The sequence below is a fragment of the Labeo rohita genome, chromosome 1 (assembly GCF_022985175.1).
Source record: "Labeo rohita strain BAU-BD-2019 chromosome 1, IGBB_LRoh.1.0, whole genome shotgun sequence".
Classification (NCBI taxonomy): Eukaryota; Metazoa; Chordata; class Actinopteri; order Cypriniformes; family Cyprinidae; genus Labeo; species Labeo rohita.
In genome coordinates, this window is record NC_066869.1 from 50,253,061 (window position 1) to 50,270,158 (window position 17,098).

The 17,098-nt window shown below is 44.2% G+C and overlaps 1 protein-coding gene across 6 annotated transcripts; it reads left to right on the plus strand.

Annotated features, from left to right (window-relative positions):
• Positions 1–244: 244 nt before the first annotated feature.
• Positions 245–17,098, plus strand: LOC127167368 (immunoglobulin-like domain-containing receptor 2). 6 transcript variants are annotated; one of them, XM_051113376.1, is made up of 11 exons: positions 245–388; positions 2,862–3,194; positions 5,877–5,996; positions 9,162–9,218; positions 11,041–11,187; positions 11,262–11,423; positions 13,165–13,284; positions 13,875–14,082; positions 14,161–14,866; positions 15,236–15,339; positions 16,104–16,221. In XM_051113376.1, the coding sequence occupies exons 1-10, from the start codon at positions 274–276 to the stop codon at positions 15,326–15,328; spliced, it is 2,061 nt and encodes a 686-aa protein (XP_050969333.1). In that variant the 5' UTR covers positions 245–273; the 3' UTR covers positions 15,329–15,339; positions 16,104–16,221. The 6 variants fall into 6 exon arrangements, with proteins under 6 accessions (XP_050969333.1, XP_050969355.1, XP_050969339.1 ...); XM_051113398.1 differs by lacking the exon at positions 15,236–15,339 and having other exon boundaries at positions 15,977–17,098; XM_051113382.1 differs by lacking the exon at positions 15,236–15,339 and having other exon boundaries at positions 16,104–17,098.

Here is a 17,098-nt window from a genome sequence, read left to right on the forward strand (position 1 = left end):
TTTTAGGTGGTTTTGCTGTTTGTAAAAGCTGTTCGTGTAACGGGAAAACTAAAATATTAAATAAGGTTTTGTGAAAACCATATGTTTTCCCTCAAAATGATTCATTATTTATATATTTCATAGCAGAAAGCAGGGTTAGAAAACAACGAAATAATAAATGTGTGTAAAGTTGCTGAAACTCCCCCAATGTTGTCGGTAACGCGTGATCGCGCTGAGGGCGGGCGGGCGCGCGCAGACCCGTTACTCACGAGACGCAGAACAAACGGAGAGAGCATGAAGAGAAAAACACGAGCAGAACACGGCAGAGATTCTGCGATGGATCACAACACGGAGCGATTTAAAGCGCTTTCCCTCTTCAGATGCTGGATTTCGCTCATGGCCTTCACAGGTGCGTCACTTTCCGAGAGTTTGGACGAGTTGTTGAGCGGCAGCGGCAGGTTGTTTTCACTCTTACACCCGTCACTGCCGTCCAGAAACCAAACCAGCTTTGCCTGGATTCGGGATTCTTTGATCACGAGTGATTTACAGTAAATCTGCGTTCAGCAGCTGTACGTGCGCCGTATGATCTGTATCAGCGCGTTCACGATCGTTTCAAGGTTCTGGTTTATGATCTTGAGCGCCTGTTTAATACACAGGAGAGGAGTGTTTCAGCTGCGTTCACGGTCTGACTTAGTTACTGCACAGTAACATTACAAGATCTCCTTCAGCAGCTGAAATAGTTACAGCAATCTGCTACAGCACTGGGGTGGTCACCATGGTGACGGTGTAAAAGTGCTTACGGAGCAGATACACCTCACTGTGTTTAACTAGTGACTCTGTAATGATGTAGGTTGATCTCTAACCAAAGCCTCTGTAATCAGGAGCAGCGCTTCATCATCTACACTGTAAATGCAGCTCTGGTTGCTGGTGAAATCTCGACCAAGTTTTACTGTAAGAAACTGTCTTCCTGTCTCCGCTTACGTGTTTTTTCCCCACCACACTGCTTTTTAGATAGATAAAAATATGTATTTATTTGTCTATTAGTTAATGTCATCTGCATTTTGTTGCAGAACACATTTCCACAGCAGTGTAATTTGATTCTTTACGGTTTCAGTTTTAAAATCCTCTGCAAAACTCCACACTCAACCAAAGCTCTTTCTTATCAAACACATGATCTACTCCCTAACTAGTGAACACTCCCTGCCTGCTGCTGTCTGTCTCTCTCTCTCTCCGTCTGTCTGTCTGAATCCTGCGGGTCAGATTTAAACCAGCTGTTTCTGGGTGTGTTACCTTACAGAGCCACCACAATCTGAGAAAAGCTCTTCTGTTGACCGGCTAGATTGATAGCAGATATTCAGAAGCTCAGAGGAGACGCACTTGTTCGTTTGTGTGTGTGAGTGTGCAGATTCATCCTCCATCGTATATCCTCACAATGATAAGAAAACCTGACTTTTCAGATGTCACAACATGGGAAAAAAATATTTAAAATACTAAATGATGTAAAAATGCAAAAAGTTCTCTGTGAGAGTTAGGGTTAGCTTAGCTTTAGCTTCATAGTGAAAGCTGACCAGACAGTGATTCATTTTTTATGAACTGTCAATATATTGGTGTTTGAAGGTGATGATACAGGGCAACTCTTTTGAGTAATGTTGTTTGGGCACCTTCCCCTTGAGAATGGGCAACAAGTTTCTATCTGGATACTTTAGATCAGTCGTAGGCCCTGTCTCTCATCTAGTTACCCGTCGACAGCAACACTGCCCAAAAAGTGGCCCTGTGTATCATCACCTTAAGACGCTGTGAGCCTGGATACTCTCGTGTACACCTTGAGACTTTAAAAGATGAACTTAAACGAGTGCCATGAATAAATAAATATGTTCATAAATGGCTGTTGAGCTGTTTTCTTAATTACAACAAGTGGAGGCTTGGACTGGAAACCGTCTTCAATACGTCCCGACTTAACAAGTGGATTTAGTCACCAACAGGCAGACTCAAGTTAGTCAACATGAAACAACATTCTCATATTCTCAAGGTTTTGGAACAATTAATGCTGTTTGTTTGTTCGAAAATTACAGCCTGATTTTTTGACAGATTCAGTTTTAAGTAGACTATTTGTGGTCCCAGTGCTACAGTCAACCCTGTCCCGCAGAGCAGCGCAGGATCCTGAGAGAATGAATGATCAGGCAGACACAGAGCCAGTGAACTAGCAGAACATTTACAAGTTTATTACGGAAGATGGCTCATAGTTACAGTACTGTGCAAAAGTCTTAGGCCACTGGTATTTTCATCAGCTAAAAAATGGTTTAAAGTCGGTCTTTTGCTGTAGTGTGTCAGTAGGAAATATCAGTTTACATTTCTAAACATTCATTTGGCCATTAATTATAATAATCCAGTGAGATTTTTGTATGGAGCACTGGCTGTTGTCAGACTCCTTGTGCAAACAAAAATCTCACTAGATTATTACAATTAATGGCAAACAGAGTGTTTGGAAATGTAAACCGATATTTTTTATTGACACACTACAGCAAAAGATAGAAATAACTGACTTTAAACCATTTTTTAGCTTGTGAAAATACTAGTGGCCTAAAACTATTGCACAGTACTGTATATGAGATAGATGCATTCAGGGGAGAAGACACACACACACACACTCTGTGCTGAATCAGCCGCTCTCAGTAATGAGGATAATGACGGTTGCGGAGCGTATTACAGCAGACAGAAACACACACTCCACGCCTCACATTATTTGGTTTATTTATGATCAAAGATCATTTGTTGATGTCAGCGTATATCCTGTACTCTTTTCTTCGTGTTCCACTCATGATCACACGCTATCATGTTTTTCTCTCTCCGGTCTGGTCTGGTCTGGTCCGGTCCGGTCTCAGCGGTGTCCTGGTGCGAGGCCGTGCAGGTGTCGGTCCGTGACGAGCGGCGCTTTGCGATGCTCTTCCAGTCGGTGGTTCTGCCGTGTCATTACACCAGCGTCTCCACTCAGACTCCAGTCATCCAGTGGTGGTACAAGTCGTACTGCCGCGATCGCAGCCGCGACGCCTTCCGCTTCCCCGACACGCTGGCGGTCCACGGCTCTGAGCTCGGCTCCTCCGTTCACCTGGACTGCGGGGACAGCGGGCGGACGGTGCGCGTCGTGGCCTCGGGACAGGGGTCGTCCATCACCCTCGCCGAGCACTACAAGGGCCGGGACATTTCCATCATCAACAGTGAGTCGCAGCGATCTGAGTTTGCAGCTCAGACAGAAATCAGTGTTTACTCACCGTCATGTGCTTCACCAGTTTCTGTCTTCCGTAGAACGAAGATGTTCTTGATGAGGACGAGCTCTGTGAAGCTTTCTTGAAGCATCATAATCATGAACTGAAATCATTTTTTGTGTGTGGAACAGATCAGAGATCAGTCTAGTTATGGCACGTCAGCACCAGTCGTTAGCTCTTTTTTAGCTCAACAAACATGCAACTGAAATTTTTAAATAAAAATAACAAGTTAAATTTGAGTCTGTTTCTCACACAAAGAATCACATGACTTCAGAAAACATCAGATATCATGTCCAGAGTCATATGGACGAGTGTAACAGAGCTGTTTTTGGCCTTTTTGTTGTGTGCTTTAATTGTATGTTGCAGAGCAGCGTGAACATTCTGCTAAACGTCTCCTTTTGAATTCCACTGAAGAAAAAGTCATATGTGTTTGAATGGCATGAGAGAGAGGAAAGGATGACAGAATGTTCATTTTTCAGCTCAATAAAACTTGTAAATGTTATTCAGAAGTAAACGCGTACGTTTGACCACTGAAAAGCTCATTGACTACAGGATATTGATTCCTTTATTTCAACATCTAGTGGTTTATTGCTGTGAAGTTGATGATTGTTGAGAGTGAAAGTGAAATGTAGCTCGTTTATGTGGTGAATACAGATGTATTTTGAGATCTGTCTATGAGTTACTCATGATGAAAGATTCACAGAAGCTTCAAACTCGCTAGTGTACGGCTGTTTTTTTCGAGTGCGGCATTGAAAGAAGCTTTAGAGTTTGAATAGAAGCGTGAGACAGGATCTCACGATTGATAACATGGCAACACATTTGCCCAGCATTCATTCAGAGCTGAAATACTGCTTCACATGTACGATATAAACAAGGGGGAAGATTTTTGTGCTTCTCCCAGGAGTCACTCTCTCTCACACACACACAGTGATTGTCGCAAGTGATTTAGAGTCGAACTCGAACTGTTTGCGTTTGTGTCTGGGGCATCATGGGAACGGCAGGCTGATGTCAGAGGTACGAGGGATCTCTCCTGTGTTCAGTGTTCATCTGTTGGCTTTGACATTCAGAACCGGCTTGTGTTTAAACTGATTTGAGAACAGAATGATGTTGTTACTGTGAATTAATTTTTAATATTTAATTTTTTTACTGGGTTTGAACCCATGACTTTGCTGTTGCTAGCGTCACGCTCTGCTGTTTTCAAACCCCTTTTAGCCGTGAAGCGCGAGATCAGTGACGATCTGGATCAGATCTAATGCGACTCTGCTGAACGTGTGCGTCTCCCTCCTCACAGGAAGTGCTGCTCATTGTACCGACTGTTTCCTGTTCCTGAAATTAGCCTGTTTACTCACTCCAGCGGCCGCAGGAATGATTGTATCCCTCCTTCCTCTGACCAGTACAATTCATACACATAGAAAAGTGTTTGATCTGAAAGTGTCCACATCATTAGTTGGTTGGGATGAGCTTCTCGTTTATTATCATCACTCTACATTTCTGTCTTTTGTTTAAAGAGAGTTTATCGTGTCACCAGCTTTGCATGTTTAGGACATTAATTGTTGCATATAATTTTACAGTCAAGTAATCAGTAATCAGTAATTTAGTTACAGCTGTGTCATGTGAAGATGTGAAATGTTTGTCTTTGTTAACTGTGGATTGACCAATCTGTCTGTCTGTCTGTCTGTCTGTCTCTCTCTGTTTATGTCTGTCTCTCCCTCTCTGTCTGTCTGTCTCTTTGACTATCTCTGTCTGTCTCTTTCTCTGTCTTTCTGTCTCTGTCTGTCTGTCTGTCTCTCTCTGTTTATGTCCGTCTCTCCCTCTCTCTCTGTCTGTCTCTTTGACTATCTTTGTCTGGCTCTTTCTCTGTCTCTGTCTGTCTGTCTGTCTGTCTGTCTCTCTCTGTTTATGTCCGTCTCTCCCTCTCTGTCTGTCTGGCTCTTTGACTATCTTTGTCTGGCTCTTTCTCTGTCTCTGTCTTTCTGACTCTCTGTCTCTGTCTGTCTGTCTGTCTGTCTGTCTCTCTCTCTCTGTTTATGTCTGTCTCTACCTTTCTGTCTGTCTGTCTCTTTGACTATCTCTGTTTGTCTCTTTCTCTCTGTATCTGTCTGTCTGTCTCTGTCATTCTGTGTCTGTCTGTCTCTGTTGTTCTGTCTCTGTCTTTCTGTCTGTCTGTCTGTCTGTCTCTCTCTGTTTATGTCCGTCTCTCCCTCTCTGTCTGTCTGTCTCTTTGACTATCTCTGTCTGGCTCTTTCTCTGTCTCTGTCTTTCTGTCTCTGTCTGTCTGTCTGTTTGTCTGTCTCTCTCTGTTTATGTCCGTCTCTCTCCCTCTCTGTCTGTCTGTCTCTTTGTCTATCTCTGTCTGGCTCTTTCTCTGTCTCTGTCTTTCTGTCTCACTGTCTGTCTCTCTGTCTCTGTCTGTCTGTCTCTTTGACTATCTCTGTCTGTCTCTTTCTCTCTGTATCTGTCTGTCTGTCTCTGTCATTCTGTGTCTGTCTCTGTTGTTCTGTCTCTGTCTTTCTGTCTCTCTGTCTGTCTGTCTGTCTGTCTCTCTCTGTTTATGTCTGTCTCTCCCTCTCTGTCTGTCTGTCTCTTTCCTTCTGTCTCTGTCCTTCTGTCTCTCTGTGTCTGTCTGTCTCTCAGAGGCTGATCTGCGTATCGGTGAGCTGCAGTGGGGTGACAGTGGTGTTTACTACTGTAAGGTGGTGATCTCTGATGATCTGGAGGGACAGAATGAAGCGCACGTGGAGCTGCTTGTGTTGGGTGAGAGCGCACAACACTCACAGGAAACACATACACTCACAACAGGAAATGAGTGACCGGACACTAGGCATGATGCAGGATTTTCTCCCTAAACCAGCTGAAATAAACCCTGTCCTGTATCCCGCCTTTAAGATTAATTTGTGACTGTGCTGATAGTTTACACAACACTGAATCAAATACTAACCCTAACCTAACTCTAGCCTTAGTGTAGCAACCTGAACCTTTCCTGACTGGTGACCAGTGAAATCGTCTGCGGGGTTTGTGTTGATCGAAATCACTCATGCAGACGCTACGAGCACGTGTTTAGATTCACGGTCTGACTTTGTTTCCTTTTCATCAACCGCTGATGGTGAAATGTAAATTCTGTGATGTTTAATTGTTGTATTTGTGTACATATTAGAAAGAATCAGTTTTTCATTAGGTTTGACAGTCTTGATCAGAAAAATCTGAAATGGCTTTGATATCTAAAGTCTCTTTGGAGTCTCTGAGTTTTCCTCAAACGGCTTTATTGTGCCATGGGAATGAGAGGGATCCGCACGCGCCGCTGTCTCTTACAGTCTGAAACATTGAGCAACATGAAAGGTCTGACTTACCATCTGAAGAACTGAAGCGCAGTCCTGATTTATGCCGGTTCGTGACCCGTCCGTTCGCTGTTCTGTGTGGGTTTTTCTTTTCAGAGCAGCTGCTTAGATGTTCAGAAGCTGGAGAGTCCATGTTAGAAGATATTATCATGCATGTAGTGTTTTAAACGTAGCGTGTTGAACATTCAGAACATGTTCATCCACCTTAGGAGGTCAAAATAAATATCTTACATGATGATAAATTGAACTGAATTGTATAAAATAAACTGATAATAAACAGCTTTCAGGTACTGTACTTTAGCAGGCTTCCAAGCAGAACATTTGCCGTAATTGGCAGTTGCAGAAAGTTTATAGGTGGTATAATGTACAAAATGGTGTCTGTTCACATTGTGTGTGTGTGTGTGTGTGTGTGTGTGCGCGCCAGATGACCACACAAAGAGCAGGATGGTCCAGTGCTAGATGTGCTGCCATGGCAACAGTGAGGCTTTCAGCGTCCAGCTGTGCCGTGTGACGTAAAGACTCATTGTACAGATCTGAATGGCGATGAAGAGCGTGCATGAGTCAAATAAAGAAAGGACACGCCAGGGCTTGAGTCATTTACCCTTCGTTTCGACAGCAGAACTTTGTCTCAGTAATTTGCTTACAGACCCAATCTTTTCTGACATAATGAAGCCGAACTGCCTTGAACTCTTTCAGAAGCAAACTGGATTAAAATGAGAGATGTCAGTCATGAAAAGCAGCGGTGAAAGATGTTGACATTATTCATGACGGTCGTGCACTTTACACTCCAGTTTTCTCATTACAGTAATTTGAAAAAATTCTCATTACTGGAACACAGCATCTATTAAATGAAGTAAAACGATACATAATTCACCATGTAAATAATATCTTGCCTTTAAAGTAATGATAAATATATATATATAAATAATATTAGGGAGGGTAGATGTGCTGAATTGTTTTATTTTATCATTTTAATGCATATATCTCGTGTCACGACTGAAGAACATCTGAAACCAGTGAGACATCAGTCTTGACGAATGAAACGGATTCAGTTCAGAATCAGACTTTTTTTTTTTTTGTTACCCCCATGTTCTTTCAGACCTGTAGGACTTCCTTTCGTCTGTGGGACACAAAAGATGATGTTCTGGTTTTTCTCTGCGGTGAGAGAGAGTGTTGTCCAGTGTGTTTCTGTTGGTCGGGCGGGGAGCGATGCAGCGCGGCTCCGGTGACAGATCCAGGAAGCAGACAGAATTCCAGAAGGAATGTGGTTTAAGCCTCCGAGCGGCACAGGAGGTGCCTTCCTGTTTGCTTGTGAGAGTGTTTAGAGTACGGTACAAGCTCACCGAACATCTGAGCAATTCATCGATGGTACAGTGCAGGTTGAAATACGAGTGGAGAATGCGGGTCAGAGAGCAGCGTGTGCGGCGTGCGACGAATAATACAGAACTGACTGTGATTTTGACAAGGGGAAAATCACAAGATATTTTTTGGAGTCAGCTGTTGAGCATTTAATATTGTCCTCTTGCATTAATGACACACTATTTTTCTGTTTAATACTGTAAAGCTGCTCTCACACAATCTGTACTGTAAAAAGCACTATATAAATAACGGTGTCTTGACTATAGCTGAAGGAAAGGACTTTGGATTTTTAAAGGATTAACAGTTTTGCCACGCCGAAGGAAATGAAATGACATTAAAACTAAAGCAAAACTTCCCTCGAGAACATCGTCTCTAACGATTCTTTGTCTGTCGCTTACTGTAAGCTCAGTGTCAGCGATTGTTCTTTGACTCCATTCACTGACCGCTAAGATCAAACACGAGGAAGCCTTTGACTTTGATGTTTTTACAGACTCTTTCCATGCAGTTGTTCATACAAACACCTCCTCAATGAAGCTCCTCCTGCAGTGACTCCCAGAAACACAGCAGCAATGGAGAACAAGACATAATGGATATGAATTGGAAACAGAGCAGTAACGTGTGTCGAGCTGAAAGAACTGAATGCACGTAAAGGCACTGAGCAGATAAACGATAAATGACAGAAGTGATTTGAGAGCGGGTGATTCGATTCCTATGAATGAGCGTCTGGAAGGATTCGGTGAAGCTCTAAGTGTGTGCGTTCTTTTGTTTATTTGACAGCAGCGATCAGTTGTTTAGTTAGTAGTGTTTGTTAAGGCCAGCATCATTATTCTTATTGCTCATAAACAGCTGAGATTAACCAATCCTCAGATTATGTGTGTTGTTGAGGAGAATGTGCTCCTACTTTAGCAAGTGATCAGACGCACCATTTTCATCTGCTGGACCTGGAAAACAGCTGAAACGCCCACACCGACTGAGACACCACACACATCTACAGACCAGAGGATCACACAGACTTGTAGAAATGTGAACATTGAGTTTCGGCATGAATCTTTTATAGCGCAGTCATTCGTGTTTTAAACAGGCCGCTCGCTCCGCTCACGCACACTTCAGCAGATCTTCTCTCTGTCTGCAGCACAGCATTCATCTTTCTCTGCTCAATCAGCTGTCGCTCTGCTTCACCTCGATCTGTCTGTCTCTCTGTCTGTCTGTCTCTCTGTCTCTCCAGGTCAGACAGGTTTGGCCGATGGTCTTCTGCCTGGGTTTAATGTGGAGATTGTTCCAGGTATGAGCTTTCAAACGCACCAGTCTGTTTTCTGTCCCAGCCGCCTCACTTCCTATTTCTAATACTTTCATTCCCTCGTGATGTCATTTCCTGGTAATCACAGTAACAATCACCAGTCAAACCCGTTGATGGATCACTGTAACAGATCCTCTGTCTCGTGTGATAACGTCTGAATGAACTGATTTAATTCGGCTCGCTGACGATTTCATGACTGAATCGAACGGGCTGCGTTACTTTACATCATTGCAAGGATCAAATCAAGTAGGAGAAGATCCTACAAACAGCAGAGGCACGTTTTGCTAGTGAATGAATGTTAAGCCTGCCGACGCGGACGTCTCATCTGTCGGGTTTGATGTCCGGTCGTGTGTTTGCTGTGTGAGATTGTGCAGTGGGTTTGACTCCAAACACAGGAAGTCCATCATCAGCGTTGAGCGCTAACGAGAGAAATTACTAATGAAACATAAATACCGGAGGACTGACTAACAGCTGCTGATTCACCGTTACATCTGTTAGATGAAGAGCGCTCGTCGCTGATGTTCTGTCATCGTCGTTGTGACACTCATTGAAGTTCATTGATTTCACAAGAAGTTTTGAAGGTGTTTCTATAAGAATCTCACAGATTGTCAGTGCTGCTGGTGTCAGAGTGGTTCCTGTTGTAGTTTATGTAACTGATTGACATGGAATATTGCTTAGAATTGTAATTATTTTGTGCTTTATTCATGAATGTGTTGTTGCTCTTGTGGTGTTTTCATGAATGTGCGCTGAAAACATTCACTGATAAATCTGTCGTTCTCCTCAGAGACGCTGTCAAGGCCATTTGAGTCTTTGTGTGTGTAAACCAGAGTAGAAATGGTGCTGTTTGTGTTCTATGAAAGATTGACTAGAAAACAGAAACTGGACTGCTGATTAATAATACTGCCATAATATTTGATCTGTCTGAGTGTAATTATGTAATTATTTTGTGTCCCCAATGGCAGTAATAGTGCTTCTAGTAGTTCAACCGTAAACTTTTCAAAGTGCACCATTTCCTGAGAAAGACCCACGGATTGTTTGTTTGTGAGTCCGGTTTGTTCACTTCCGCTGAATCATTCAGAGTCTTTATCTGATCTCTGCGTTGCTTTACTCTCTTACTTACACCGGTCTTGAATAGAGTTCACTGAGGGTCATCTTTAGTGGGTAGTTCACATGTTAGTGAGTAGTTTCATGTTAAAAAAGTGTTTTTGTCATTTGTTTTTACATGAAGCTTTCATTCATTTGATGGACTTTCATTTTGAATTCATTTGACATTTTTGAGATTCTTTTTTGACTAACTCACGATGAATGGGTTCCACATGAAAACCAGAAACATTTGGGCTGAAAATGTGTTTATCACATTCTTTCATGAGTGATTTATTTGGAGTATTTGTGGAACACATTCCCCACGAAGATCCTCTCGCTACTTGCTTGCCCTGCTTTTCCTGTAAAGTTCTGCATGCGTGTCGTCATTTCAAGTGTTATAATGTAGTGCTAAACATCACGTGTCTTTGCTCGCTGCATTCATACATCCATTCATCCGTTTTCCAAACTGTCCCATAGATTCCAGAGCCGATCCCAGCGTCAGGCAGGGAAACACCCTGGACGTTATGACTGCAATGTTGTGGCTTTAAAAAAACGTGTTTGTTCTGTTGTAAATATTCCATGTTTATAATTGCTTTTGTGAGAGTACGCAGTAGACTTTACGCTGTGCCGGACGGGGTTTCAAACGGACCGTCTAGCTGTCGGAGCGTCTCCGTCTGTCCCCTCGGTCATGACGCCGCTGACGGCGACTGTGTTCTGTCTGTAGAGTGGGTGTTTGTGAGCGCCGTGGTCGTGGGCAGTATCCTCGTCATTCTGCTGGTGGGCGTTTGCTGGTGTCAGTGTTGCCCTCATTCATGCTGCTGTTACGTGAGATGCTGCTGCTGCCCAGATACCTGCTGCTGCCCGCGACACCGTGAGTCCCGCAAACACGCGCCGTCATGCCGCCGACTCGCGTGGCCGTGCTCTGACTCTGACTCTCTTAAATAGTGTATGAAGCAGGAAAGGGGATCAAGACGACGCCGCCCACACCGGTGCCCATGTTCCCGCCATACTACATACCTGGGATGCCCACCATGGTGCCCATCGCTCCGCCCTCCCTCATCGACCCGAACCTGTCCGCTGCACCGTCACTGGAGAACAACGGCTCAGGTGAGTGTACTGTAGTAAAACTGGAGGACGCCTGATTACTGGTGATTACCGAGCTGTTGTCCTGTTGTCTCAGTAGGGACTGTCAGCAGCCACGGATGAAACGGCGACGGCGTTCGCGACTTTACCTGCTACTTCGTGACGTTCTACTGTAGCCGTGTACTACGGGAGAACAGCTGGTTTGCCGTAGTCTTTACAACGTGACAGATTAGATAGATAAATGTTATGTTTTATAGTTTATGCCACTGTAACTCCATCAGTATACGATTCTACCATTAGTCTTTCATTTAATCTGTGTCGATATGTTTTAAACTTCAGCTAATTTTAAACGATTTTTTTCATTTGTACACACATATGTCAGGTAGCACTGAGACTAGAGATGATGTGAAACGAACAATGTAAGTATTGCCTAAACATCGTCCTCATAATCCATAATTTGTACTTAAATGAATGCCGCGTTTTCGCCGTCTTGTTAATGATTTTTACGTTCTCGGCTACGGCGGTGTAACAGCTTACTTCCGGTCATCGTAGCCGTTCCATTGAAAGCTGTTGCTTAAAGTCCCTAGTATTAGATGCTCCAAAACCACAACATGATTTACTGGCACATTATTAAATTGTTTTACCACTCCAGGACTTCAGAGTATTTTTTTGGAACTTAAAATGAGTTCTGAAATTCAGACATTTTTAAGTGAAGGTAATACGTCTCCTGAAAGAAGTTTACCTTTTTGTTTAGTTTACATTGTGACTGCAAAAATAGAGATTGCTCTTGAGCACAAATGTGCCACAGCGCGTCATATTAAATACATACAGGCCACGTTCCTGCTCCTCCCGGCTCAGTTTGGGTAAATCCACAGGGTTCTTAGAGCTCAGATCGAGTCACGAGATCAAGCCCTCTGTTATGGACCGCACATCAAATCTGCTCACTTTCGCCTCTGTTCAAAGAATACATTGACGCGCAAACCCCCCCGAATATGATTTCACATCGAATATTAGTCACATATTCTTTCACAAAGAGCAGGCATCTTCAGAAACCCCAGTCATTTAACGGTGTCTAATGTAAGGCTGAGCGATCGCTGATGTGCATCAATCATATAAATACATATCATGTAATGGCTGTGTATTGCATTTAAATTACATTTACATTTAATCATTTAGCAGACGCTTTTGTCCAAAGCGACTTACAAATGAGGACAAGAATAGAAGCAGTCAGCCCAACAAGAGGGCAACATTATACAAGTGCTGTGGCAAGTGTCAGTTAGTCTGGCACAGTAAACATAGCAAGATTTTTTGTATTCAGTTCAAGTTGATTTGTATAGCGCTTTTCACAGTACAAATCGTTGCAAAGCAGCTTTACAGAAAATTCAAGTTTCTACAATATATTTAGTAGTAGCTTATTAGTGGTGACTTAGTCAAGTTGATGTACATCTGGCAGAGATGTGTGGTAAAAATCATTTAATGACGTAATCAAACAGACGATGGACACTATTAACAGTAATGTTTATATGTTGCGATTAAAGTTTGGTGGTGCAGTATGTTGTTCAGGGTTATATTAAATAAATTAGAAGAAACAAATAGAATAGGTAAGTGCTAGTATTAATTGGTCTGATAACTGTATCTTTAACAGTAAAGTGTGGACTTGAGTGTGGAAACAAATGTATTGTATCTGAGTACAGGATTATTTTAAATTGGCCTGAATAACCAAAACCAACATTCTTACAACACACACACGGTGTATCTCCTGTAGTGCGGAGTGGTTTCCATCTGCAGCCTGCGTCAGATCAGAGCTCTCTGAAGGTGCTGCAGTACGTGGAGAAGCAGCTCGCTCAGTTCAACCCGTCACAGGCGCTCAGCAGCAGCCGAAACTGTAAGACACAAACGCCGCTCCAGACGCTTGACCGCTGAACGATCTGCTCGGCGTTCCCACTGCACAGTTCGCTGCAGACGTCTCCCTGCTTGATCCACTCAATATTTCCACTGCATGATTCGCTGCACACTCTCACTCCGCTTGACTCTTTCCGTCTCCGCTTCTCTATTTTCCTGTGTAAGAGCTGCATGATTGACTCTTCCTTTCGGCGTTCCTCTGTGGTCTCTAAATCGCCTCGTACTTCACTTTTTCAAGTTCTTCAGGCTTGTGATGTAGTGCTCTAAATTCTGTTCAGTGTTCCTGATATTAAAAAAAATGCTGTACTCATGACGAGACGTGCAGGAACCGAGAGCAGAGCGGTGAAGGTCAAACATTCTAATGCACAGGTCTTGAACCCTGCTCCTGGGAACTCAAGGTCTTCAGGATCACTTGAAAAATCACAGGCCAGGTGTGCCGAAGCAGGCCGGAAATAAAATCGTGTAGGTCGCCAGGAGCAGGGTTCAAGACCTTGGTATTGCAAGAAGAGTTTGTCAAAGCTCTCCAAGTAAGCCTTCTGTGAGATGTCTGTGCTGATTTCTGTTCATTTGCAGCCTGCAGTATGTCCGAGCTGAGCTCGTTACACGACGCAGAAACTGACTTCCGTCAAACCTACCGACAAGTCCAGAAAAAGGCGCTACCGGCCATTCCTGATCTCGATGACCCCACCGACCTCCGGGCCGCAGACTTATCTCCCGTTCACGAGGGAAGGTACACACGACAGCCACAGCGTAGAAATGACGCGGCGGATGAACACCCCAGGTAACAGACGGATGAGATGTAGCAGAGCGCTTGTGTTACTACGCAATGAGCAATGAGCATTGACCGTTTCCGTTCCAGGTGGAACCCTCGCTCAGAGCACCTGCAGAGGAAGGCTTTCCTGGAACGTGGACGCACTGGATCCCTGGATGAGCTCGAGGAGTTTGCGATGGCGTATATGCAGCGAGGACGTCACGGTGATGTCGGAAACAGGGAGGACGACTACAGAGCGCACGAGCGGGAGAGAGCCCGAAAGCGAGAACGGGACCCGGAAAGGGATCGTTACCCGTTTTATTGTTCCAAACGTTACTCTCCGAAGTCCAGTCCGGTGAGACGTCCGCCCAGCCCTCCGCCCTTGCCCGGAAAAAGGTGGGACACGTGGGACGAGGGTCAAGCCCAACGGGATCCACGAGAGCGGGATCAGAGCGAGAGAGGCACAGGGAGCAGGCGAGGCTACGACGATGCCCTTCTCAACAGCCTACTGGAACGTAAAGCGAAAGCCGTCAAGAGCAGCTCTTCAAAAGCGGGACAGGCCGAAGAGGACTCGGACACGCCTTCCAAAAACAGCTCCAAAAAGAGTAGCGAGCGTCTCCGCAGCAGGTCTCCAAGCAACCAGTCACCACGCCAGCGGACGGCAGAGGACAATGAATCGTTGCCGCCGTACACAGAGAAGGAACTGGAGCGTTCCCGTGGAGCCGAGTCTGGACGACAGCCTTTCAGCTACACGCGCTCCGGTCACGGCTCCGCGCCAAGCGGGCAGGAGGAGCAGAACCGCCCTCGTAAAGTGGTGAGTTATCTGTAGGCCTCTTTGTGACTTCGCTGTTCCATTGAAAGAGGGAATAAAACCCTGACGGCACTGTGGACCCGATTTTGTCTGGCATGTAAATGGATGCGTTGGTGCGGTGAAAGAAAAGCACCAGAGATCCACAGAATGAAGCCACTTCAATCAAAGCAAGGCTATAGAAAGGCCTTTGAAAAAGGTCTTGAGAGATTTAAAGAATGTAGTCCTGAAACCCTCCAACACAACGGGTAGCTTTATTGGAAAAGTGTTTAACTTTTTTTTTTTTTTTCCCCAATTTCACCAGAGAAGCACTCTATAAGATTTCCTCTTGCCAGTCATCATCCTTACCATTTATTTCATTCATATCTCTTGTAGACATTTTTTGATGAACAAAGTGCGCAGTTTGATTCCGACCTAGGTCTTTCAATCACGGTTCGATTTGTACCTCGATTTGACAGCAGAAAATAACCTGTACACAGGTAACAAGAATGTCAATAAATCAAACACATCTCTGCCTGCTTGCTGCCTAATTCCTCCCCAAAATGTATTTGGATCACAGCTTAAACTCTGTGTAAACGCTAACACAACTAACAGTATTGACTGTAGAAAGCACGAGTTCGAAACTGTAAAGGACTCTGGAAAAAGAAATGAAAGAAGGCCAAGATATGACATTGATAAAATATGTGTAGCAGAAAGACACATTATGAAAGACACTTCAGTATTTTCTGCAGATGCTTTATGGATTGTTGCAGGGTTAGTGCATCGATTACTGCAGAAAATGATTCCACCCGTCCTTCAGTTTGAAGCCTGTCGCCCACAGACGTCCACCGTAACATGATGTTTCTGCTCTTACAAAGCACATATATTCTGCTGATCTTGACACTCATTTGAGCTTCTCGTCATTAAATTAGATCCAATTGTAAATACACTGTAGACGCTCGCCAGAGACACCGCAGAAGCTAAAGCGCTCCAATTGCGTAGAAATACAGATGGAAATCTTATTGAGTGCAACTTGGAGAATCGGGTAGATGTTCAGGTTTTGACTCTGTTTCGTTTTAATTTGTGTGTGTTATTTCTGTGTAATGTAACATATGTGTCTGGTCCTAATAATTCCAGAATAATCACTGACAGCGCTTCACCTGCCGACTCTCCGCCACTCGCACCGCTAGACAAGACTAACCTACTCAAACCAAGCTGCTCGGCCCGCTCCTTCCGCTCACTCTTCTGTCCTTTCTTTGAACAGAGCACTCTTCTGAGCAGAGACTCGCTTGTAGTTTGATGTCTCGGACACACGGTGAGGACGTCGCCACGCTTGCAAAATCTCCACCGCCGACTCACACCCGTCCCGCGGAGCTCTAGCGCTGCGGAAGGCAGGTTTGTGCAGCCTGAACAAGAGGACTGAAATGTGTTTTGCAGTCATGTACGAAGCTGTCGAACGTTCCCTAGAATTGACTTGAGCATGGAGTAATTCATGAGACCTTTCCTGCCAGTTCGAGTAGATTCGTGTTTGATGAAAACATTCGCCACACAGTGGAACGATGACGTTAACTGAGCACTACCGGATGTCAAACATGAGGTTAGCGTAACCGCTTGCACGGTTGCCCAGTCTTTTCATTCTTATGTCTATAATCTGTAAGTGCTTTGTATGAATGGAGTTTTTATTTTGCAAATGTTTTACATTCTGATGACATGTATATCATTCAACACAAAAAAGAAGACACTTGTTAACTGCACTTGCTAATTCATATTATTGCAGATCTTCTTATACACTCGTGCTTTTATCAGTATTAAAAGATGCAGACCATTTATTTTCTAATTAACAAATGATGATATTGTGTATTTTTGGGGATGACACTGGTTTTTCTTGCAGCTGACTGCAGTCACACACTTGAGTTTTAGTACTGAAAACACATCACCATTTATTGTGTAAGTCATCTCCGTCTACGGTACCTTTAGTTGGTGTCAATGGCCACAGTGTGACGCGTCTGGAGACTCGCGGCCGGGCTCCGCACACGCCGGCGCTGACGTCACGGGACGATGAGCTCATCTGATGCTGATCCGAGTCCGGTGTCAGTCTCTCGTGCTGGCGATCGGACTTCGCTAGATGACGTTTGTGTTGCTCTCGGACTGACGTCTGCGTTCACCTGCAGCGGCTTAACTAATTACTCTGGTCTTCTTTTGGAATGGTTTGTGTAAGGTAGATGTATTAAAGTGACTTTATCCCGATACGTGAGAAAA